Source organism: Paroedura picta, chromosome 1 (genome assembly GCF_049243985.1).
Source record: "Paroedura picta isolate Pp20150507F chromosome 1, Ppicta_v3.0, whole genome shotgun sequence".
In the NCBI taxonomy this organism is placed as follows: Eukaryota; Metazoa; Chordata; class Lepidosauria; order Squamata; family Gekkonidae; genus Paroedura; species Paroedura picta.
This window is the reverse complement of record NC_135369.1, coordinates 153,707,523-153,728,631: the sequence shown is the minus strand read 5'-3', so window position 1 is coordinate 153,728,631 and position 21,109 is coordinate 153,707,523. Positions and strand designations below refer to the sequence as shown.

The 21,109-nt window shown below is 39.5% G+C and overlaps 1 protein-coding gene across 3 annotated transcripts in view; it reads right to left on the bottom strand.

Annotated features, from left to right (window-relative positions):
• Nucleotides 1-21,109, bottom strand: part of CSMD1 (CUB and Sushi multiple domains 1) — a 1,334,105-nt gene that overhangs the window by 376,614 nt on the left and 936,382 nt on the right. For all 3 annotated transcript variants that reach the window (XM_077309265.1, XM_077309276.1, XM_077309285.1), the window contains 2 exons: nt 11,006-11,130; nt 6,017-6,138 (listed from right to left, as the gene is read on the bottom strand). In XM_077309265.1, the coding sequence (XP_077165380.1) occupies nt 6,017-6,138; nt 11,006-11,130 (247 nt within the window). The remainder of the gene's footprint in view (nt 1-6,016; nt 6,139-11,005; nt 11,131-21,109) is intronic.

The following is a 21,109-nucleotide window of genomic DNA, read 5'->3' as shown; positions in this document are numbered from 1 at the left end:
GTAGCAGCTAAGGTAGACAGCTCCTGTAATGAGCTAAGTATTTTCTTGTTTTTTAACTTCCAGTGCCCTTACCCTGTTTAGCTAGTAAAGTTTGTCTTTTTATATACAGTAAATCTGCCTCGTGTGGTCTCATTATTTATATAATAACTCTGCTATTTTTTTACTACAGTAACTCTGCTAAGGGAATAGATTTTTCCCAACAATAAACACACACAATAAATTTGTAGCAAAACATTACAAATATTATAAATTATAGGTAGGGGTGTGCAATTTTCAAATCCCCCCAAAATTGCTTGAAAAGATTGCCGAAGCTGCTCACGTGCTGGGTTGGGAGGACAAGACAGGGAAAGAGGAAGGGAACTTGCTTACTTGCAGGAGTGCCTGCAGTTGTCCTGGATGGTCAGAACAGGTGCAGATACTCCAGGGAAGGATCACAAGCAGCAGCCCTGTCCAAGAGGAGACACAGTGCTGGGAGGAGAGGAGAGGCTCTGCCCGTAGGACATTGTTGCTGCAGTGGAGAGACAGAATACCAGCATGGTAACAGCAACTACGGCAGTCAGAGACACTTGGGAGCTGGCACTGGGACCTGGGGCACAACTCTTGTACAGGAGGCAAGAGTGGCGAGGAGGGAAGACAAGAGGGAATGTTAGCCTGCCCACACAGTTTTAACTTTCCTTCAGAAGTGGGTGACTCATTTCTAGGATAGCCAGAGTGACCTTTCTGCTTCTTTAGCAGTCTCCATATCTTCTCTCTTCACCACTCTTACCTCTTGCATGGGAGTTATGTCCCGGGCGCCAGCTCCTGAACATTCCTGGGTGCTAGAGCCACCATTACTATGCTCTCTCCTTTCACCAGAATGCAGCAAGAAGCATCCTGCAGGCACAGCCTCTCCTACACTCCCAGTGCTGAGTTTTCTCCTGCCCAAGATTACTGCTTGTGAACCTTCCCTGTTCTGCCCAACTGTAGGTGCTGCTGTAAATATGTGACCCCCTCCTTCCTGTCCTCCTACCAAAACATAATTTTATATAGCCTTATTTTATTTGCTTTATGAAATAAGCAAATGAAACATTGTACTCCCACCCCTCCGTGAAAGTAGGCTCTTCAAGGCAATTTATACTGAATTTATTATACTGAACTCTTGGAATCGTACTGGTTTTCTGTTTAATATTACTGAGATTTAGGATGACCATCTTCTTTGAACTATAAATATATTCATTGCCTTAACTTTCTTAGTTTACTGAAAACAGCCATAAAGTGTTTACAGTGATTTTACTTGATGGCTATACAAGAATCTAACTAAAAGAAAATTGCATGGCATTAACACAATCATGGTCTACTTGATAAGAATGCAGGCAGCATCCTTAAGATAACTTGAAAGTGATTATTACTACTGATTGAAACAGACTAAAACAAATTTTTGCCCAAAGTCAGAAGTGAATATGCATGAGTTATAGAAATATATTTTCACCAACATAGTCACAGAGAATATGACTTGGCACATATGTACCCCTGCCCTTTGTTAGATAATTTCATAATGATCTTAATTATATAAATATGAACTCAGAGACTACTAGGATTCCAGTTCATACATGCACAAGATTATTCTGAACAAAATCCCCATTAAAAGGACAGTCTAACACAATATAAAATACACAGCAACAGGCGATAAATAAAATAAGCCACACACCCAATAATGATACCCACTATCGGGGAGGAGAGAGGGCCTAGCTGGCAATGCCCAGGTGCTAACACCAGCCTTGGGAGGGGGGGAAGGGGGAGAAGGGGGGAAGGATAAAAGCTAGCAAAAACTAATAAAAGATACATATAAGTCTTACAAATTTAGGACCATAGTTCCCTTTACAGAGTCAATCTATCTCATTTGGGGTCTTCCACTTTTTCTGCTGCCTTCAACATTTACTAGCAATATTGTCTTCCCCAGCAACTCTTGATAACATTAAATTATTTGATTCAGGATAATTATGTTTTAGTGTAAGAAGTTCAATGTAGTTTGTTGTTACATCAGACTGGTGGAGCTGATTTATACAATCTATAGATAGAAGTAGACTAGTCACGTGTCCTTTGGTGTTACCTGTTCTTTTCCATAACTGGTTGACAGGTTCCGTTATTTTAATTTTGTGTCTTACATGTATTTTGTATGCATATTTGGAAACATTAAAATGTGTATTTTTCATGTATCTTGAGTCTTTAAAACCCACTATTTTGTTTTATAGATGTGTATATACTCCATTATTGTGATAGACAATTGTTATATGTTTTCCTGGAACATTTCAATTTTTGCACTCATACTTTCCTGCAAATGGAGTTTTCTGGTAGTTTTGTCATATCATACATTACCAAATTGTCTCAAGGAAGGCATTCCTATATATGAAACTGAATTAAACATGTTGTGATGGAATCTATAAGTGCTGTGTAAACAAGTAATGGACAGTGAAGAGTTAATTCCTCACAGAGCCTTCAGTTACAAACTGCTTCAAGGAATTTGATTTGTTAGCATCAGTTTTCTTATTATTTTAATTTATGTATTATATTTATATACTGCCATCCCTTTCGGCTCAGGGTGGTTTACATGGTAACTCCCATATGCAGTACAGTACAATGAACATTCAACAACAGTACTTAATAACATCAATAACAAACACTGTGTTATATCAACAGGACTCAACAACAACAGCAGTTTAGTCTATCTGCACTGGTTTTCTATTAGTACAGATTATGGGGCTTCTGGTTGGTGGTTAGTGGCTTGTTCACTTGTCTTAGCTGAATGTGTGTTGGAAGGGCTCCCTTTAACAGGCCCTGCACAATTGTTTTCACTTTGGCAGAGCCCTGATGTCCTCTGGGAGCTCTAGTTGTTGAAAGATGAGCTTCCCTGGGGCCAGGGATTGCCAGCTTATTGCGGTTTCACACTCCCTGACCCTGGTTTCCATCACGCATGCTAGATCTATTTTCTGTTCTGCAAAATAAGCTTGTAGTTTGTTGGCATTATTATTGATCAACCTGGCATTGTGCAGCATCGGTGTTGGATGTGGTTTCTTCCCTTTAGCCTCCACCCCTGTGTATTAGGGGATGGGACACAGATTGGATAGCAGTCAGTTAAATACTTAAGTAGTGTACTGATGTGTTTAATGAAGGAGCTTGGATACTGGACAGAATATCCCTGGTACTGGAAACCAAAAGTGTCAAATATGTTCATGAAACATAATAGAGTGTTTGGAAAAAATTCCACCCCTGAACTCACCTGACCGTTCCCCTCTAAGCGGAATAAAATATTGTGTTCATTTTTAACTTTAAAAAGCCTTGAGTGCTATTTCAGTGGGCTAAGAGGGATCTTGATTCTTTCCTCAGGTTCCTGGACAAAGACAGCAACATTTCATAGGGTGGGACAGTCATACTTCTTCAGGAAAGAAGAAAATAGAGCCAAAGGGCTTAGTCAGATAGGGTGAGAAAAATGGAGGAAAAATCATGCTTCTGAGGGAAGGAAGTGGGCTAGCTCTTCATGCCTGCTATTAAATAAGCATGTGTGATAATCATCACAAGTGTAAATTGTTGTACATAAATTGCTTGAAAAATATATTTATAAAGTTTAGTAGATCAATGCACAGTCTGGATGAATACTGGTTGAATGGATCAAAGCAGGTTACACTGGCAAGAGGTTATATGATTTGTTTATTGTTATACTACTTTTCAACAAAAATGTATCCCAACTAAAACCATACTTATTATGGCAACATAAATATGGACTGAGTTGCAAACTTGTATTGTGGAACTATCAAATTTATGGAATCTAATTTTAAAAACTGAACATCTATCTATTTAATTACACTCTTAACTCCCTGTTTGGTAATTCGCAGCTGTACAGAGAAGCAATATATATCCCACACATTTCAATCATACCACACCTATGGAACCTCTTGTAACTCTAAAGCCCTATTATGAAACTCATCATGGGCCTCATTCCATGATTATTTCTTGATCTGTTAATGTGCTACAGGAAATCATTGTTTTTTTTTCTGTTCCCACTGGGACAAATTAAAGTATTTACAATGTACATAAAGGGAAATAAAGTTTTGTCAAAAGCCAAAGAATTAACTTGGCATGCAAGGTTTATGCTACAGCAGGTAAAGTCTTTAGACAAACCTTTAAATAGGGCATACCTTTATTTAACAGATCATTAAACCAAGAATCACTGTAGCCCACAGCAGCTGAAATGATCCCATAATCTCTAACCAGTCAGGAGAGTAATGTGCTAGACTGAGAATCACTGCCAAAAATGACACAGCACCTGGCCCTCCTACAGACTGCAAAGAGAGAGCCCCACTGGTTAGCAAAGTTATCATGGAATGGTGAAAGCAGCAGGAACTTCTTCAATCAGGTAGGAGGAATGAACCAAAACAGTAGGTGAAGGAAGGGCATGTTTAAAGAAAGCTGGAGGTACAGTTTGAACAATGAGTATAGACTAATAATGAGAGAAGTTGGGTTTTTGGAATTTATCCAAAGATGACAAATATTAGAAAGTGAGAAACACAACAAAAGGGAATGAACACTAAAATGCCTATGGAATTAACTACAAATTAAAACACCTGCAGCACAGTCTAGATGAAGCCATTAGGGAAACACACACACACACACACACAGCAAATTAGCTATTTGTGAGCATCAAAACTCTAAGAAACGACTCAGTCGGGTAGCGATCAGTGATACATTAGTAGGACCTCAAGGAAATGACTTGGTGGAAAGTCTTCAAAATAAGCAGAGCGTTAAAAGGGAACACTTTTAAACAAGTAGAGAACAAACTTTAACAGCTAATTAGTATTGAACAGAAAAGGAAGTCCAGCAGATGTTTAATGATGTAGACAAAGGTGATGCTTGTTGGTTTGGATGATTTACACAGTAAACTTTAGATCACAAAATGTCCGCTGAAGATAAAGAATCTACAGTTTGGAATTCCTTATCCATAGATTAATCTTATTAAATGTTTTCCAATATTTAGGTACACATTGTTCTTTATAAACCACTGAGTTAGGGAAATGTCAAATTGTCTCTTATTCACAGATAGTTTTCACAAGACCTCAAGAAGTCACCAAATTCTGTTGCTGCGGTGAAAGTTTTGAAACATGCATCTGAAGAACTGCACTTTTGATATTACAAAGAAAATACGACCTTTTATCAGTCTAAACCAGGTTCCTAGACTTGGTATCAGGATGATGATTTCATTTGGGAGGACACAAACTACCCCATTTTTGACTAGGAAAGTACAGTCACTTTCTCTGTTGTTACATAACTGTGATATCAAGTCAGTTTCTGTGACATGCTACACGTTAGTGGGCCCCAGTGTTACAGGTGCAAGGTTAAATGCAGGCCCAGGTCTGGAAACATTAAAATCCACTACTAAATGGGGGTCCAGGAAAAAACCTGGAAAAAATACATACTGAATAATTAATTGGGGGGGGGGGAACTGTGATATCACATTTCATACCAAGCCTCTCAAAACCTTGTTATAACCATGTTACTTCTTATAACACTAAAATACCAATCCTGAATAAAATCTCAATGTTGCAGTGGTTTATTGTACAACCATGATAAAACAGATCTCTTCCTGGATTGAAACTCATGTTATAGACGTCAAACAATTGTGATGAAAGTCTGTCAATACCATTAAAATATTTAATTATCTTGGACAATCTGAAACTCATGCAATAAGATACAGACAAATATATGTGCGTATTTCTAAATTATCAGTAATTTTAGCATCAGCAATGTAGTAATGTATAAAGCAAAGGATAAAAAATGCTGTTTCTCTGTATGTTTTGTTAACATACCATATACCAGTAAAATTCACACACAATTCACTACTATTCCAGTGTCATTTGCTGTACTGTAATGTACATCCTAATGTAAACACAACACACAATCTGTATCAGAGAATTGTTTTTTAATGCTTATTTCATATTTAATTTTGTATCATTATCTGGAAATAAACAAAAGATAAGAAACATACCTTTTCTGGATCTAGCGTTGTGATAACCCATACACAATGTGCATTGTCTTCATACTGAACAGGATAATTGGGAGATGTAATAATTCCACTTGGTCCACGTAGATTGGAACCACATGTTCTAGCTAGAAGCATACATGGCAAAATGAAACAAATTGCTTTAGAGACAAATTCCAGAAAAGCACAGCAAACAAAATTTAGAATTAGGCTTAGAATTATGGGGAAATTCAATACCATTTTAATACAATGTATAATTACCGTATTTGCCGGCGTATAAGACGACCCCAAAATTTCCATTAAAAATATAGAGTTTGTTATATACTCGGCCTGCCCCTGCTTCTCCCTGTGACCGGCACGAGTACGCAAGTGTGAGCTCTGCATAGACAATGGGCGAGCCAGAGCGCCACTGCTTCCCGCCAAGCAGAACGGGCCGTCAACCCGAAAATGCTGGCACCCCTCTCTCGCTGCAGATGCTCGCTGCAGCCACGCTGATGACCCGCTGCAGCCGCGCTGGATACCGCACGATACTGTATGGTATGTAGAATGAGGTGGGTGGGCATCGGGAGGCCACTATGAGCACCGGGCGAGCATCGGGAGGTCACTATGGGCAGCTATGTCTATCCCAACTGAAGTGCATATAGGATGACCCCCCCACTTGGAGGCATGTTTTTCAGGGGGGAAATGTAGTCTTATACACCAGCAAATACAGTATATCATGGACATGTACAATTCACCTCTTATCAAAATTAATGGCAAAACCTTTAATGACAACTGCATTTTTCTATTGGGGACAGCATCACAGTCTGCAAATGTCATTGTTCTCAGAATAGCTAGGACTCCTTCCCTATATGATCAGCCCCCACATCCACCCCACAATCTACATAGTTTTAAACTGCTGTACAATGTGTTTTTTAACTGTACAATGTGGCATATACTATTGATGTACTTCTGTTGCAATGACACTGGATTTTGAGACCATCTGATGTACAGTACACAATAGATAATGTTTGGTTCAACTATATTCTATATTCTGTGCAAGTGTTGGTTACTTTAGAGCAGGCTTTCTCAATCAGGGCTTCATGAAACCCTGGGTTTTCTTGAAGGCACTGGAAGGGTTTTCTATATACATGGGAATCAATTATTATTTTTTTTAATTTTTAAAAACACTTATTGGGTGATATGACCATACATGGTTGTCGACCTATTCCCTCCCCTCCCAAAATGGCCAATGATGGGTCTGGGGCAGGTAGGGAAGGGAGGTGCTCTGGGTGGGCATGTGCACAGCTATGCTTCCCAACAATATTCTGCATGGTCATTCTACTTCTGAGGTTTCTCAAAGCTTGAAGAATGTTTCAGGGGTTTCTCAATAGTAAAAATGCTAAGAAAGGCTGCTCTAGAGAGTATAGAATATATCCACTGCTACTGTATCAGCTTTGCTGAACATAGTTTCCTGAAGAACTCAAGCATGAGTGCCAGTGGTCAGTACTCTTTGTGTGTGTGTGCGTGTGTGTGTATCAGAGACAGAGAAAATTAGTGACAACTTTCCTGCAAATGCCATTACTTTGTACATCTTCCCTGATTTGCAAGTCAAATACAAAAGCAAACTCTCGTTATTTCTGAGAGTACTGAACAACAACAAAGCTATACAGCCACATTACCACACAGTAGTGTCCTGCCATTTTGTCAAATATTTGTTCAGTTTGATTCTATTCTTTGACAGCTGCATGTTCCCCATTGTGTATTTCGAACAACATCCAGACATTTTTTTTTCCAAATTAAAAAAAAGGGGGGGGGGAGATAGATATCTTCCCCACATTACATGAAAACTATACATTAGATTGCTGAAGAGGAAGCACGGTGGAAAAAGCAAGATGTAGGCCATGCACATTTCAGTAAATTCTGTGCAGAAACCTAAACCTAATGCTACTATGGGAGCTTATGGGAGTAGGATAGTATAGAATATAGAAATCTAATAATAACTAAATGAATACTAAGCTTATAAGATGACAAATGTATTTTGCTATTTTTGCTTACAAAACTAATCTTTAGAGACAGTGCTGTGTATTTCAGAATCTTGCAAACAATCTACGTATCAAGATGTGATAGAACAAAAGACACTACTGCAATTAGACATTCCTTTGTCTTTCAACTGGGAGGCACTGTAAATCAAATGTAGTGAAAACCAGCTAAAATAGCTGGGCCTGGACCAGAGTAACTCTGAACAACAGGGGACTGCTATGTTCTGATACAGAATTTAAACTAACAACAACAACAGCAAAATCAGATACCAAAATTCAGGTTCTCTTACTTTTGAATATTATTTTGTTATGGCAGTGATAGTCAGCAATTTAAATATTATTTAAATAGTAACAAACAACATAATTTGCTGAAAGTACAAAGAATTAAGGTGGGCATAGATGAAAATGGATATATTCAAATATTCTACTTGACCTAGTCAATTCAATATTGATAACCTTAGTTTTATTTTTCTAAGATCTATATGTACAAATCATATGGACAATGGAAAGTTAAGCAACTTAAATATCACTGATTTTAAGATAAAAGAAATTGCTATTAAGTGAACCCAAGCCTTTATCAGAGTTAATGGACAGCCATGTATGTTTCCAAAAAATGCATGAATTATGTATTCAAATCACCTGGGTTTTAACTGGTAGCTATTTGCCTTCTGAAGGAGTGTAATGTTCACATATTACTTTGTGGATGTAATAAGAAATATTGTGTCTATAATTATATTAAGTCATGGTACCTCTTCCTGTGACAGCAAGATAATCTATATCTTCAATTTATAAAAGAAATAAACAAATAAAATGGCTGCCTAAATTATTTACAATGGTTTGATACAAATGCACAAATCCAGGTTACAGGCTCAGCCAAGGATCAATAGCCCCCCTTCCAATTTGTTGTTGTGTAAAACTCAAAAAACAAACCAGACATCGAGAGTCAATTAAAGCAATTATTGATACCATACGGACCACAGAGACTTCTGGAACTGCAAAATCCCTTTGATTTTTCTCAAGAGAACATAATTAATTCAATTGTATAGAAAATAAAGTGTGTGTTGTATAAATGCAAGGTGTTGCTGCATAATGCCTTATTTCTGCATTGTCTGATGTGCTAGATATTCTATAAATCAATAGAAGCAAACAACTCAAAAACAAAAATCAGCACTTGCTTTAAAAACACTAATTTTCAAACATATGGCCTTAAGCCGTATGATTTAACAAAAGATCGGTGCCTGCTGTGCTGCCCTCCTACTATTCCTTGGACTCAGTCAAAAACAATCACAAAACCTCACATGGTCAACTAGGCAGGCTGCAGGCAAACAATGGCTGTGTGTGTTATACTAAGATTTGGAATAGGATGAGTTTACAAACTAGTGATGGAAGAAATGGGTAAATGAATGGGGGGATGGAATAGATAAAACGATACTACTGGACAGAGAATACTGGAATCTACCAAACAGAAAATGTGGGCTCTAGAGCTGTGCATTGAGGATACTATATACTCTGTAGGTCAGGGCTTTCTCAACCAGGGGTTTGTAAAATCCTGGGGTTTCTTGATAGCCCTGGAAGGGTTTCCCAAATGGGTAGAGTTAATTAATTCTGTATTTAAAAATTTGTTAAACATTTATCGGGTGATATGGCCATATATGGTTGTCAACCTGTCCCCTCCCTCCCAAAATGGCTAATGTTGGGTCGGAAGGAGATGGGAAGTAGAGGGGCCCCAAGTGGCCATTTACACAGCTGTTGCTTCCCAACCATATGCTGCATGATCACACCACTAAATAATTTTTCAGGGGTTTCTCAATGGTAACAAAATTTAGAAAGGCTGCTGTAGGCAAACAACTGCATTGCAACTCCAGTTACATTTTCTTAAACACCCCCCTCCAGACTTTCAAGAGGATTTATAAGTGACACACTCCACTTACTGGACTGGACACATGTAGGATCAACACATCCTAAAATGTTTTTAGAAGTTTAATGAACAGTTTGTGACATACTCTCAACAAGTGTTATTAGCATGCTCACAAGAGAGACAATGATCAACTGACTTTAGCAGCATAAGAAACTCAAACTTAAAAACTCACATTTTTGTTGCTATCAAAATATTATATTGCTAAACAGTTTTGTCACTTTATCTCTATGATACGTATTTCTGGAGTTATGTCAATGGATATTCTCTATAGCACATCACATGTATATAGAGGGATATGAAACATTGAATTAAGTGACACAAAAACACATAACAGAACAGTGGAATTATACTTAACAAAGTTCTTACAATAGATAGCATCGAACGTGGTAATTGCATGCACATTCCTTGACAGAGATGCATATGATCTTCAGCTTTGAAATCGATTAATCTATACAGGTCCTACACATTAATTCTGAATTACACATGGTATATTATGTTGAATGCGTGAAGACAGAACACTGTCCATGCATAGCCCACTAATCACTTGATATTTTGGTTTCCAAATCTAGCCCAGCATGTGCCAGAGAGCAAGCAGAATATTTATCTATTTGTTTATTTATATCCCACCTTTCATCTCAATGGGGACCCAAAGTGGCTTGCATAATAATTTGGGGAATTAAAACTTCTGTTTTATCCTCACAACAACCCTGTGAAGTAGGTTAGGCTGAGCGTGTATGATTGACCCATGGACACCCAGCAAGCTTCCCCAGCACACACAGGGATGTGAACCTGGTTTCCAAGTCTTACACACAGAATCACAGAGTTGGAAGGGGCCACACAGGCCAGCTAGTCCAACCCCCTGCTCAATGCAGGATCAGCCTAAAACATCCAGGATAAGTATCTGTCCAACCGCTACTTGAAGACTGTCAGTGAGGGGGAGCTCACAGACAACATTGGCAAAAAGTATTCCTTCAATCTGCAATTTCTATTTCAGCTTCTATTTTAATGTCCTAGTTTATTCATATAAGACTTAGTATTCCAGTAGATAATACTCACCACGGCAAATTGGCCTATGGTCACTCCAAGCTGCCAGAGTATCGGTCACCTTTTGACAAGTGATGCTTTTTGTACCCTGTAGCACATAATTGTCATCACAACTAAATTGTACACTAGCACCAACCCTGGGGAAAGAATAAAACAATAGGGAAATGTTTCAGAATAAAGTTTTATGAGATTTTTTATTTCATTTATGATACAAACCAAGGATTATTCTTGAGATGCCAACCATCATTCTATAATCAAATATTCTTTATAAATCCAGCTTTCAGTGTAGAACAATAGAGAAGAAAAACTTGCCTGCTAATAGTACTACCTTAGTAATGAAAAGAAAATATCATAACCCCAAAATCAATGATAAACAGAAAAGAACAAATGTATAATTGTATTTTCATTCTACAATGTACTGATTACATTAGCAGAGATCATATTTAATACAGCACTACCTCATGCTGAATGGAAAAGTCCTGACATTACGTTTAATATGACAAAACATTATGTAAGTAAATTATGATTGAAGGTAGGGTTGTCATCATTTGAATAGCACTAATGATTTTGAATTAGCAGCATGGGTAAGAGAGCCTCCACAGGCAGAAGTGTGACAGCTGATTTTTTTGCTTTACAAAGATAAAGTTTATTGCACCACCCCCCCCCCCCTCAACACACACACACACATACTTTCTCAAGGACAAAGAATTCCCAGAGTGCCATTCCATTTAGAGTTTGATTCCTGTCTACTCCAGGAATTCCTCTTCTGTTTTAAACTGTAAACTTAATCAAAACAAAAATCCCAGGAGTAGCAAAGGAATGGCCCATTCATTTGTTGTGTCCCCTCTCCTTTTGCCTTCTTCCCCACAATGTTTGCAAAGATTATGGACACTAGGTATGTTGGAAGGTGGAATTCTGATGGCATTTAAAACCAATCCTAAATGCTACCACTGCTTTCTAAGTATTATCTTGCATCTCTGAGTCCATAAGCATTATTTTTACAAAATGACCCAAGCACATAGAAAGTCTTTTCTAAGTGCTTAGATCTGGGCTTATTCTGCACACAATAGATAATGCACTTTCAATGTACTTTAGAAGTAGATTTTCCTGTTCTGCCCAGGAAAATCCAGCTGCCAAAGCACAATGAAAGTGCACTGTTCTATGTGTGCAGAATGGGCCCTGGTCTCAGAGCCAGGATGTTCTGGGTTCTTAGAAAAGAGCCATACACTTAGAAAGCTATCATCCTTTGCCAAGATGGCATCGCAGAATGAGATTTGGTTGAAGTGCTCAGTGAGAGTCCTTGGAATAGAAGAAGAAGAAGAAGAAGAGTTGGTTCTTATATGCCGCTTTTCCCTACCCGAAGGAGGCTCAAAGCGGCTTACAGTCGCCTTCCCATTCCTCTCCCCACAACAGACACCCTGTGGGGTGGGTGAGGCTGAGAGAGCACTGATATCACTGCCCGGTCAGAGCAGTTTTATCAGTGCCGTGGCGAGCCCAAGGTCACCCAGCTGGTTGCATGTGGGGGAGCGCAGAATCGAACCCGGCATGCCAGATTAGAAGTCAGCACTCCTAACCACTACACCAAACTGGCTCTCGATTTAATAGGATTTAATATGCTGAACAGTCCAAGGAAGCAGGGGTTCTGTTGTGATAGTAAATCAGTACTGCTTTTCATCTGAAGATGCAGTATTTTCTAAGAAATCAATCTTTCAGTGCTCTGGGTATTGAATGGATTGAAAGGTGAAATAAACATTGGAAGCAGAAATATAAAGAAATGAACACAATTACTACAGTAGGCACAAATTAAATGGAAATAAAGGACAAGGTACAGACCTTTTTAACAAAGCCCAAACCTGTATTTTAAGTTCACTAAAAATATAATGTTTATGGCCTACCCTGATATAGAACACTGTTGGTGTCTTCCCACTCACATAATGAAGTGCTACCCATGATCATTTTTCTAAACTCCCCTCTCCCAAGAATGCATATATTAGCCTTTTCTACCATTGAGAACCCCTTGAAACATTCTTCAGGCTTTGTAGAACTCTAAAAGTGATACGATTGTGCAGAATATGGCTGGGAAGCACAGCTGTGGACAAGCCCACCTGGGACCCCTCCCCTTCCCACCTACTCCCATCACTGTACTGGCACTGGGGGGAGAGATTCATTTCTTCAGTTTATACTTTGGTTTATACTATTTCTTCTTGCAGATCACCAACCACAGGTGCTTTTGTCCTTGCAGGGAAAATGTATACATTTCCTTGAAGGCAAGTTGAATGGGAAGCTCATGCTTCACAATGTTCATTTTACATACTGGATGCTATCCTGGTTTCTCCAGTTATTTTCCAGTTCAAAATCACAAGAGCCAAGCACTGACACAACCAGTCCTGCCCACCCACTCACAATCTGCATAAAAGATGACAGTTTAAATCCTCAATTAGGACTGCCAATAAATCAAAAACTAAATTAATAAAACACATTGTTAAAGAAAACTGCCTTTGTGAAGACTGAAAGTGAGGTTGTTCCATAATTGTAGGACTGCCACCAAAAAGGCCCTTTCCCATGAGGCCACTTGTCTGGTGACGTTGAATGGTTGGACAGCCAGGAGGGCTTGTCCCTGTGATCTTAATTCCCAGGTAAGAAGTCATAGGAGAAGATGGCCCTTCAGAAACCTCAGTCCCAAGTCAAGCTTTAAATGGCAAACCAATAACTTGAATAGGTCTTGGGAGCAGACTGATAGCCAGTGTAATCATTGTACTATTGGGCTCACGTGCTCCCAATAGTTGGCCCTGACCAGCAGTCTACCACATATTCTGACTAGGTGCAGTTTCTGAATGCTTTCCGAGGATAGCCTCAAGGAGAGCGTGCTGCAATACTCCAGGCATGGATTACTGTGGGTAGATCTGACTGACCCAGGGACAGATAGAAATTGCACACCAGCCAAAGCTACTTGACTTTTCAAGGACACTGCTGTATTGAGTAGTTCTCCTGAGCTGCAAACAGGCTTTTCAAAGAGAATATAACTTGTCCAACACAGGAGAGATCTCAAGTCCCTGCTTTGCCTTTCTACTAACAAAAAAAAACCCCTTTGTCTTGTCAGGATTAAGTTTCAGTTTAAGATGTTATAAATATTATAAGAAGTAGCATTAATGACTGTTGTGACACTTCCTTATACTGTTTCCCCCCCCCCCCCAATCAAAGTACTAGCACAAGGTGATAATATAGCTAGGCAGAAATATAATAGACCGAGCCGTGTGGTTTCAAGTAATGGAAGAACTTGCAATTAGAACTAAAAATCAAATAGGATCAAACTGCCCCCTCTATCTCATTGTTTCAAAGCCTTATGTTCTCCTGTGCCCTTAAGTATAGTAATTTACAAATCAGCAGGTGATCCCTAATGCTTCCCTGAAGAGTTTGAAGTTGATTACTATAAATTATTGTCTAGAAGACTAATAAAGAATTAGAGCACCAGGTGTTCACTGAAAGCATCAATCAGCACTTTTAAAGCCCATCTACAGGTTCTGTACTGACAATACCTGAAGACCCCCTCTCTCCCGGATGAGAATGCCCAGCAACAAGGCTTCCTCAGTGACCTTTCGCACAATAAACCAAGGGACTGAAATGCAGAGCACTTATGCAGAGCATGGGCAAGTAGCAATTAGGAAAACTGTTTTAGTGTCACACTGTGAAAGTTAACTGTTGAGGAACAGAGATGAGCAAAGGTTATCCTTTGGTGTTCTATGCCTGAAGCCAGACCGTGTTTGATGCATGCAGCATGTACATAGCTTGAAACAAAAAGCCAGTTGGTCAGTAGTGGTATGATTAAATTACTGTGAACACTTGTTTTGATAACAATTGAATAATACCAACAACAACTAATTGAATTTTTGCTTAAAGGTATGTGGGCTGCTTATTTTCTTCCCCTAACCTTTCTCTCAGATATCATTAAATACTTGCTTCAAAAAACAAATTTCTTCTGGTAAAGGAGGTGGGATGAACACTGTTCTGCCATATAGAAGATGACCAACATGTTATAATGGGGTGAAGTAGGGTCTTTCTGACCAGTATGCCTGCTTGGAGACAGCCAGAACTCACCTAAGCAACTGCATCTTATACAGCTATTTTAAACTAGTTGATTGCTACTTGAAAAAAAATTGAATGTATTGCATTTCATTTAAGTTTGGATCAAAATTAATATGTTAATAGCATTAATAATGATTACTAGACTGTTTAATTATGTTTTGATTGGTGCCCATAAAAATATCACATAACTTTTGTTTTATGGTTTCTTCTATAGAACTACTTGGGAACTCACTGGGTACCTACAGCATTTTCATTAGACTTTCCTTGCAGCTAAGAAACTTCCAAAGGGAGGAAAGTGAAAGAGAATGATAGCTGCCAGCTGGTGGGCTCTGGGGGGGAAGTGTTCAAACTGCCCCCACAGAGTCCAAACTGATCCCAGGGAGAGGGTTCTCTTACTGGATCAGCTGCTTGTCAGGCTGTGTGAGGGGTGTGTGATCTGTCCTTTCCACACAGAGACCAACTTAATTCAAGGGTGAGGCTTCTTTCCCCAGATCAGCTGCTTGTCAAGCTGTGTAAAGGGGCAGAGTGAACTGGCCCTCCCCTGCAGAGCCGTAGCAGGTCCTTGGAAGGGAAGGTTCTCTGCTGCTCAGGCTGTGCTGATACAACTGCTGATCTACAGAGAGAACTCTCCATGGATCAACTGCTTGGGAGCTCTGAAAGCATTTAAAGAGATCTAAAGGTATCCCCTGTGCAAGCACCAAGTCATGTCTGACCCTTGGGGTGATGCCCTCCAGCGTTTTCATGGCAGACTCAATACGGGGTGGTTTGCCAGTGCCTTCCCCATAAAGGTAAAGGTATCCCCCGTGCAAGCACCGAGTCATGTCTGACCCTTGGGGTGACGCCCTCTAGCGTTTTCATGGCAGACTCAATACGGGGTGGTTTGCCAGTGCCTTCCCCAGTCATTACCGTTTACCCCCCAGCAGCAAGCTGGGTACTCATTTTACCGACCTTGGAAGGATGGAAGGCTGAGTCAACCTTGTGCCGGCTTCTGGGATTGAACTCCCAACCTCATGTGCAAAGCTTTCAGACGGCTGCCTTACCACTCTGCGCCACAAGAGGTTCATTAAAGAGATCTAAGGTAAAGGTAAAGGTATCCCCTGTGCAAGCACCGAGTCATGTCTGACCCTTGGGGTGACGCCCTCCAGCGTTTTCATGGCAGACTCAATACGGGGTGGTTTGCCAGTGCCTTCCCCAGTCATGACCATTTACCCCCCAGCAAGCTGGGTACTCATTTTACCGACCTCGGAAGGATGGAAGGCTGAGTCAACCTTGAGCCGGCTGCTGGGATTGAACTCCCAGCCTTATGGGCAAAGCTTTCAGACGGCTGCCTTACCACTCTGCGCCACAAGAGGCTCTTTAAAGAGATCTAGGTCCCTCTAAATGCCTTGGAGCCAAATAATTTGGCATACTTGGAATTAAACTAAATCTGAATCAGTACAAACCTGGGATTCCAACAATTTGATAATTACCAATTTCTTACATTAAGCCCAAATACGAAAGCTCTTTAAAAATAATCTTCAGCAGTGAAAATCACAGAATCTGTTGATGCAGATCATATGAGGAGTCACCAATGCATACAATTGGCAGTTTTGTATTATAAACTCTCAACATTCCAGGAAACCTCTGTTGAAGACTTTGCAAAACAACAGATTTGTTTCCTAAAAGTCAGTGACACAGAGGATAATTTTTATGGTCTTAGTATGCCTACATGGAAGACTTGAGTATTCCCAATTAAACTTAAGGAAACTATAAAGATAAAGTTTATTTTATTACATTTATATTCCACTGGCCTTCCACTTTTTTATCCTCATCCTCATCCTCATCCTCATCCTCATCCTCATCCTCATCCTCATCCTCATCCTCATCCTCATCATTATTTTGCACTCTTCCAGTCAGGTCCTGGATGTGCTTAGGTTCAGTGAAGTTGCTGTGCCATACATCTGCAGCCCATATCATGATAAAACGACTGCCAAACTTGTTGAACCTGTAGACACACTTGGAAATTTGAGAAAAGGTATTTGACACCAAAACTAAAATGATTGTCATGGCACGAAATCAATCATAAAATGGCTGCTGTGATGGCTAGGCCCAATCTCAGAATATTGGCAAGTTCCTAAAAAATGTTAGATGGGTGCAAGCCAAGCAAGTTACTGCCATGGAGACAGTTGTCTCCAAATGCCTCCTGGGCTATTCTGGAACATCTCCAATTACAGACAAGTAGCGGAAAACCAGGGTCTCTGCTTTGACAGTGTAACAAATAAATTCCAGTATGAAACACTGGCAGGTACTATGCTACCCACATCCCCACACTGGGGATCACTGATCTAGGAAGCTAGGGAGAATTATTCATGCTAAGCCTACATATTAACTGTTCTGACTTGTTTTTTTATATGGAATCAGATGACCTGAACAGCAGTGTAGCTGACAGTGAGGCATACACTTTAAATAGCATCACAAGTTATTACCTACTTGTCTTGCCATGCTACAGAGAGACACCCCAGGGAGGGGACTGAACTGTACCCAAGGTGGTGGCAGCAACAGTGAGAACGGGGCAAGACAGTGGCTAGTCTTTCCTCACAATATGATGGAGGTCAAAATCATCCTCCAGTGTTCTTACACTAAATACTAAAACCATAAATAAAACCAAAAACTATTATGGATATGCTCATTCAAGTAATCAGTATATTTACAACCACAAAACCTTTTCAGATAACTTGCCAATAGTGACGCAGCAGTTGTTAGACTGACATTAAAATGCTCTCCCTTTTCTATCAGCCTGATTCACAAAATATCTTTCTTCTGACTTGGAGAGCTTTTGAATAATGAGCCTGCTCATGTAGTGCAATTCAGCCTAATGGCCGTAGTCATTATTCTCCTGACAAGAGCAATAGCTTTTTCTAGAGTCTTGACTTGAACTTATGAAAACAAATCATTGTCTTTGTTGTGCTCTCTAGAGACTATGTCCCTTAAAAATGTAAAATAAAGAATAGCATTTTATTCTTGGGAACAAAAAAAACACAACTATGCCGGCATCATCAAACTACTGCAGCATGTTGTTTTATGTATTGGGTGACTTCTTTAAACAGTCACTGAAACACTAGCATGGACATAATTTCTAAGGTCAATATCTAGAGGGATGTGAAAGGCAGTTACATTAGGTCATCTCTTAGAGATAATAACTGTGACCACAATTGACAATTCAAGAGACACAGTGCTGACTGACAGATTAAGAAGATGCTGATTTTAATGGTTGATTTGTATGTGACTCTCACCAATAGTGCTTGTTAATGGTATACTAGTAGTATTTAGGCACGCACACATGCACACACTTATATGTCCTCATTTAGTAAGTTTGCTGTTGTGTATGGTGCTGTGATACTGATCCTTCGTCTCCATTTATAGAGCAGTTTTATGTTATGGAATTAGCAATTATGGAATTATACTAATTGCTGCTGTGGGATGGTAGGTGAATTTCCTCCAGGCCAGGCTGGATTCTGGAGATTTTTGGTGGCGGGATCACTTAGGCATGAAATTGGGGTCACAATGGGTGGACAGGAAGTTATGAATACCTGCAGTGTGCATGGACTTGGACTAAATGACCCTGGAGGTCCCTTCCAACTCTATGATTCTATGGTACATAAAAACATGGGTTTAAAAAAAAGTAATGAGGTCTTTAAGAATCTTATAATGAAAAAAATAACACCTATAACTTTAAGCAACAGATTATAACTTCAATAGTAGTTGCTTAGGCAGCCACAATATCCCAGGCTGGGTTCTGTCAGTAAACAGCAGGGGGAAGAGGCAGGGCACTTTCCAGGCTATCTTGGCCTTTGAAGGAGGACTCACTAATGTTGGCAGCTTCAGGTTGAGAAGTTTATAGAGATTTTGTGGTGGAATCTGAGGTAGACAGGGTTTGGAGAAAGGAGAGGACTCACTCAGTCAGATATAATGCTATAAAGTCCACCTTCCAAGATAGCTATTGTTTCCAGGGAGACAGATCTGTCATCTGGATTTCAACTGTAATTTTTGGACACCTCCAGATGCCATCTGGAGGTTGGCACCATGTCTTGCAGCAATTTCTGGGTGACAATATCACTCGACTTGCATAACTCAATTAGGCCTGGCTGCTTGCTATTCCTTTGCTGTTTCTTCTGGACTTCTGCACTTTGGAAGATAGCTATAAAATTTCTTCTGCCCCCAAATTATGTCCTCTATCACACCATCTCAACTATGTTTTTCCTCTTGTGGCAATATGTTTAGCTGTGAAAGTGCTGCTCTAGTGTTAAATTTGTTTCCAATAAAGATTTGTATTATTTACTTTCAATTTGGTCTCTGTGCAAGTTTCTGAAAGGAAAGGTCACTGATATACATAAAGGGAGTTCCCCATTGTTACCCTCTTCTGTGTCTCCGAGAATTCACTAATTCCCCCATCTAAATTTACACAGTCTATTTTTAGTAACAGAATTCCTAGGTCTTTCTTTCTTTTGTTGGTCATTGTTTTTCTAAAACTTATGTAAGCTGCTTTGAATGCCATGTTTTGAAAGGCAGAATATTTTTAATAAATAAATAAATAAATGAATTAAGCAGAGATACGTTGAATAGCCTCTTTCATGAATAGGAACTTGTTGGAAATTGTATTTAGATCTAATAATTTATTTCTTGTGGCAGATCACTAGCTTTCTGGACACATTACTGCTGTATTTCCTGTGAATAGAATATAGGTTTTATTTCCCCTTGTCCTATGGTCCAAAATGGCACGCAGATCTTGAAAGAGAAATTGCCAAGGTCAGTAACATATCTGTCTGTGAAGCTGTCCTCTTTTACAGTAATGAAATCCTTTGGTCTTTCTAAATTACTTTTTCTCTCCACTTCTGCAACAAGGAGTGATTTCTAGCTTTTTGAAGACAGAGCTGAAATTTGATTTTTTTTAAGCCTGTTTTCTTTCCTGCTTAGCATGGTTACTAAAAATGCTGCATCTGTGTCAAATCTGCTTTCAAACTATTGTGACTGCAGCAAAATAAATTGGCAGGATGCAGGCTGGAAATCTAAATAATTGCAGCTTCCCCAAACTTACAGTAATCAGCACAGTCAGAACAAAGTTTGTACACATTATTATGGTTGGGTGTGGGGGGCTTTTAATGTATTTTTAAAACACACAATAAAACTACATTACTGCACTTTTTATTATTAAACCTGTATGTAAATTTAAATCAGCTTATTTCCCACCCTACCCCCAATATTTTGTAATTATCCCAATGATAAGGATGGGGAATTTTTAATTCTGAGTCTGGAATTAAACTTACTGTTCTATGTTGAGTTCCCCCACTCCCCTCTTCAAGCATCTAATAGAACAAGGGTGGCAGCTTTGGACTAGGAAATTCCTGGAAATCTGTGAGCAGTACCTATGGAACTGTGAATTTGGGAAGAGTCTACCCTCTGAACCTGCCATTTTCTTCAGGGGAACAGATCGCTATTCAGGTGTAATTCCAGGAGAGATCCCTGGTCCACATCACTAGCCAATGGTGCTTAATTCCATCTATCCTTCCTCCCGGGAACTTAGTTCAAAGGAGTTTGGGAAGTGAACAGAATTCTATGGTTACTTACATAATATCAGGACATAAGGACAACATAACTGATATTACGGTGACAGAAAATAAGCTAAAACAAAGTTGCCATTTACAGTAGTAATCCCATCTCTTCTTTTAGAAACGTCCTTAACTATTCAAAAAAGTAACTGTACTAAAGCAAAGTAAGAAGCTTTACAGAAGTTGTGGTTGCAGTATAGTTAGAAGGCATTACAATCAACACCATTAGAACATACACAACTTTCTCAGTTCCATCTGAGAGATATATAGAGAGATCTAGACAAATAAAAAAAAAAGGTTGACTTAGCCTTCTTAAGGTTGACTCAGCCTTCCATCCTTCCGAGGTTGGTAAAATGAGTACCCAGCTTGCTGGGGGGTAAACGGTAATGACTGGGGAAGGCACTGGCAAACCACCCCGTATTGAGTCTGCCATGAAAACGCTAGAGGG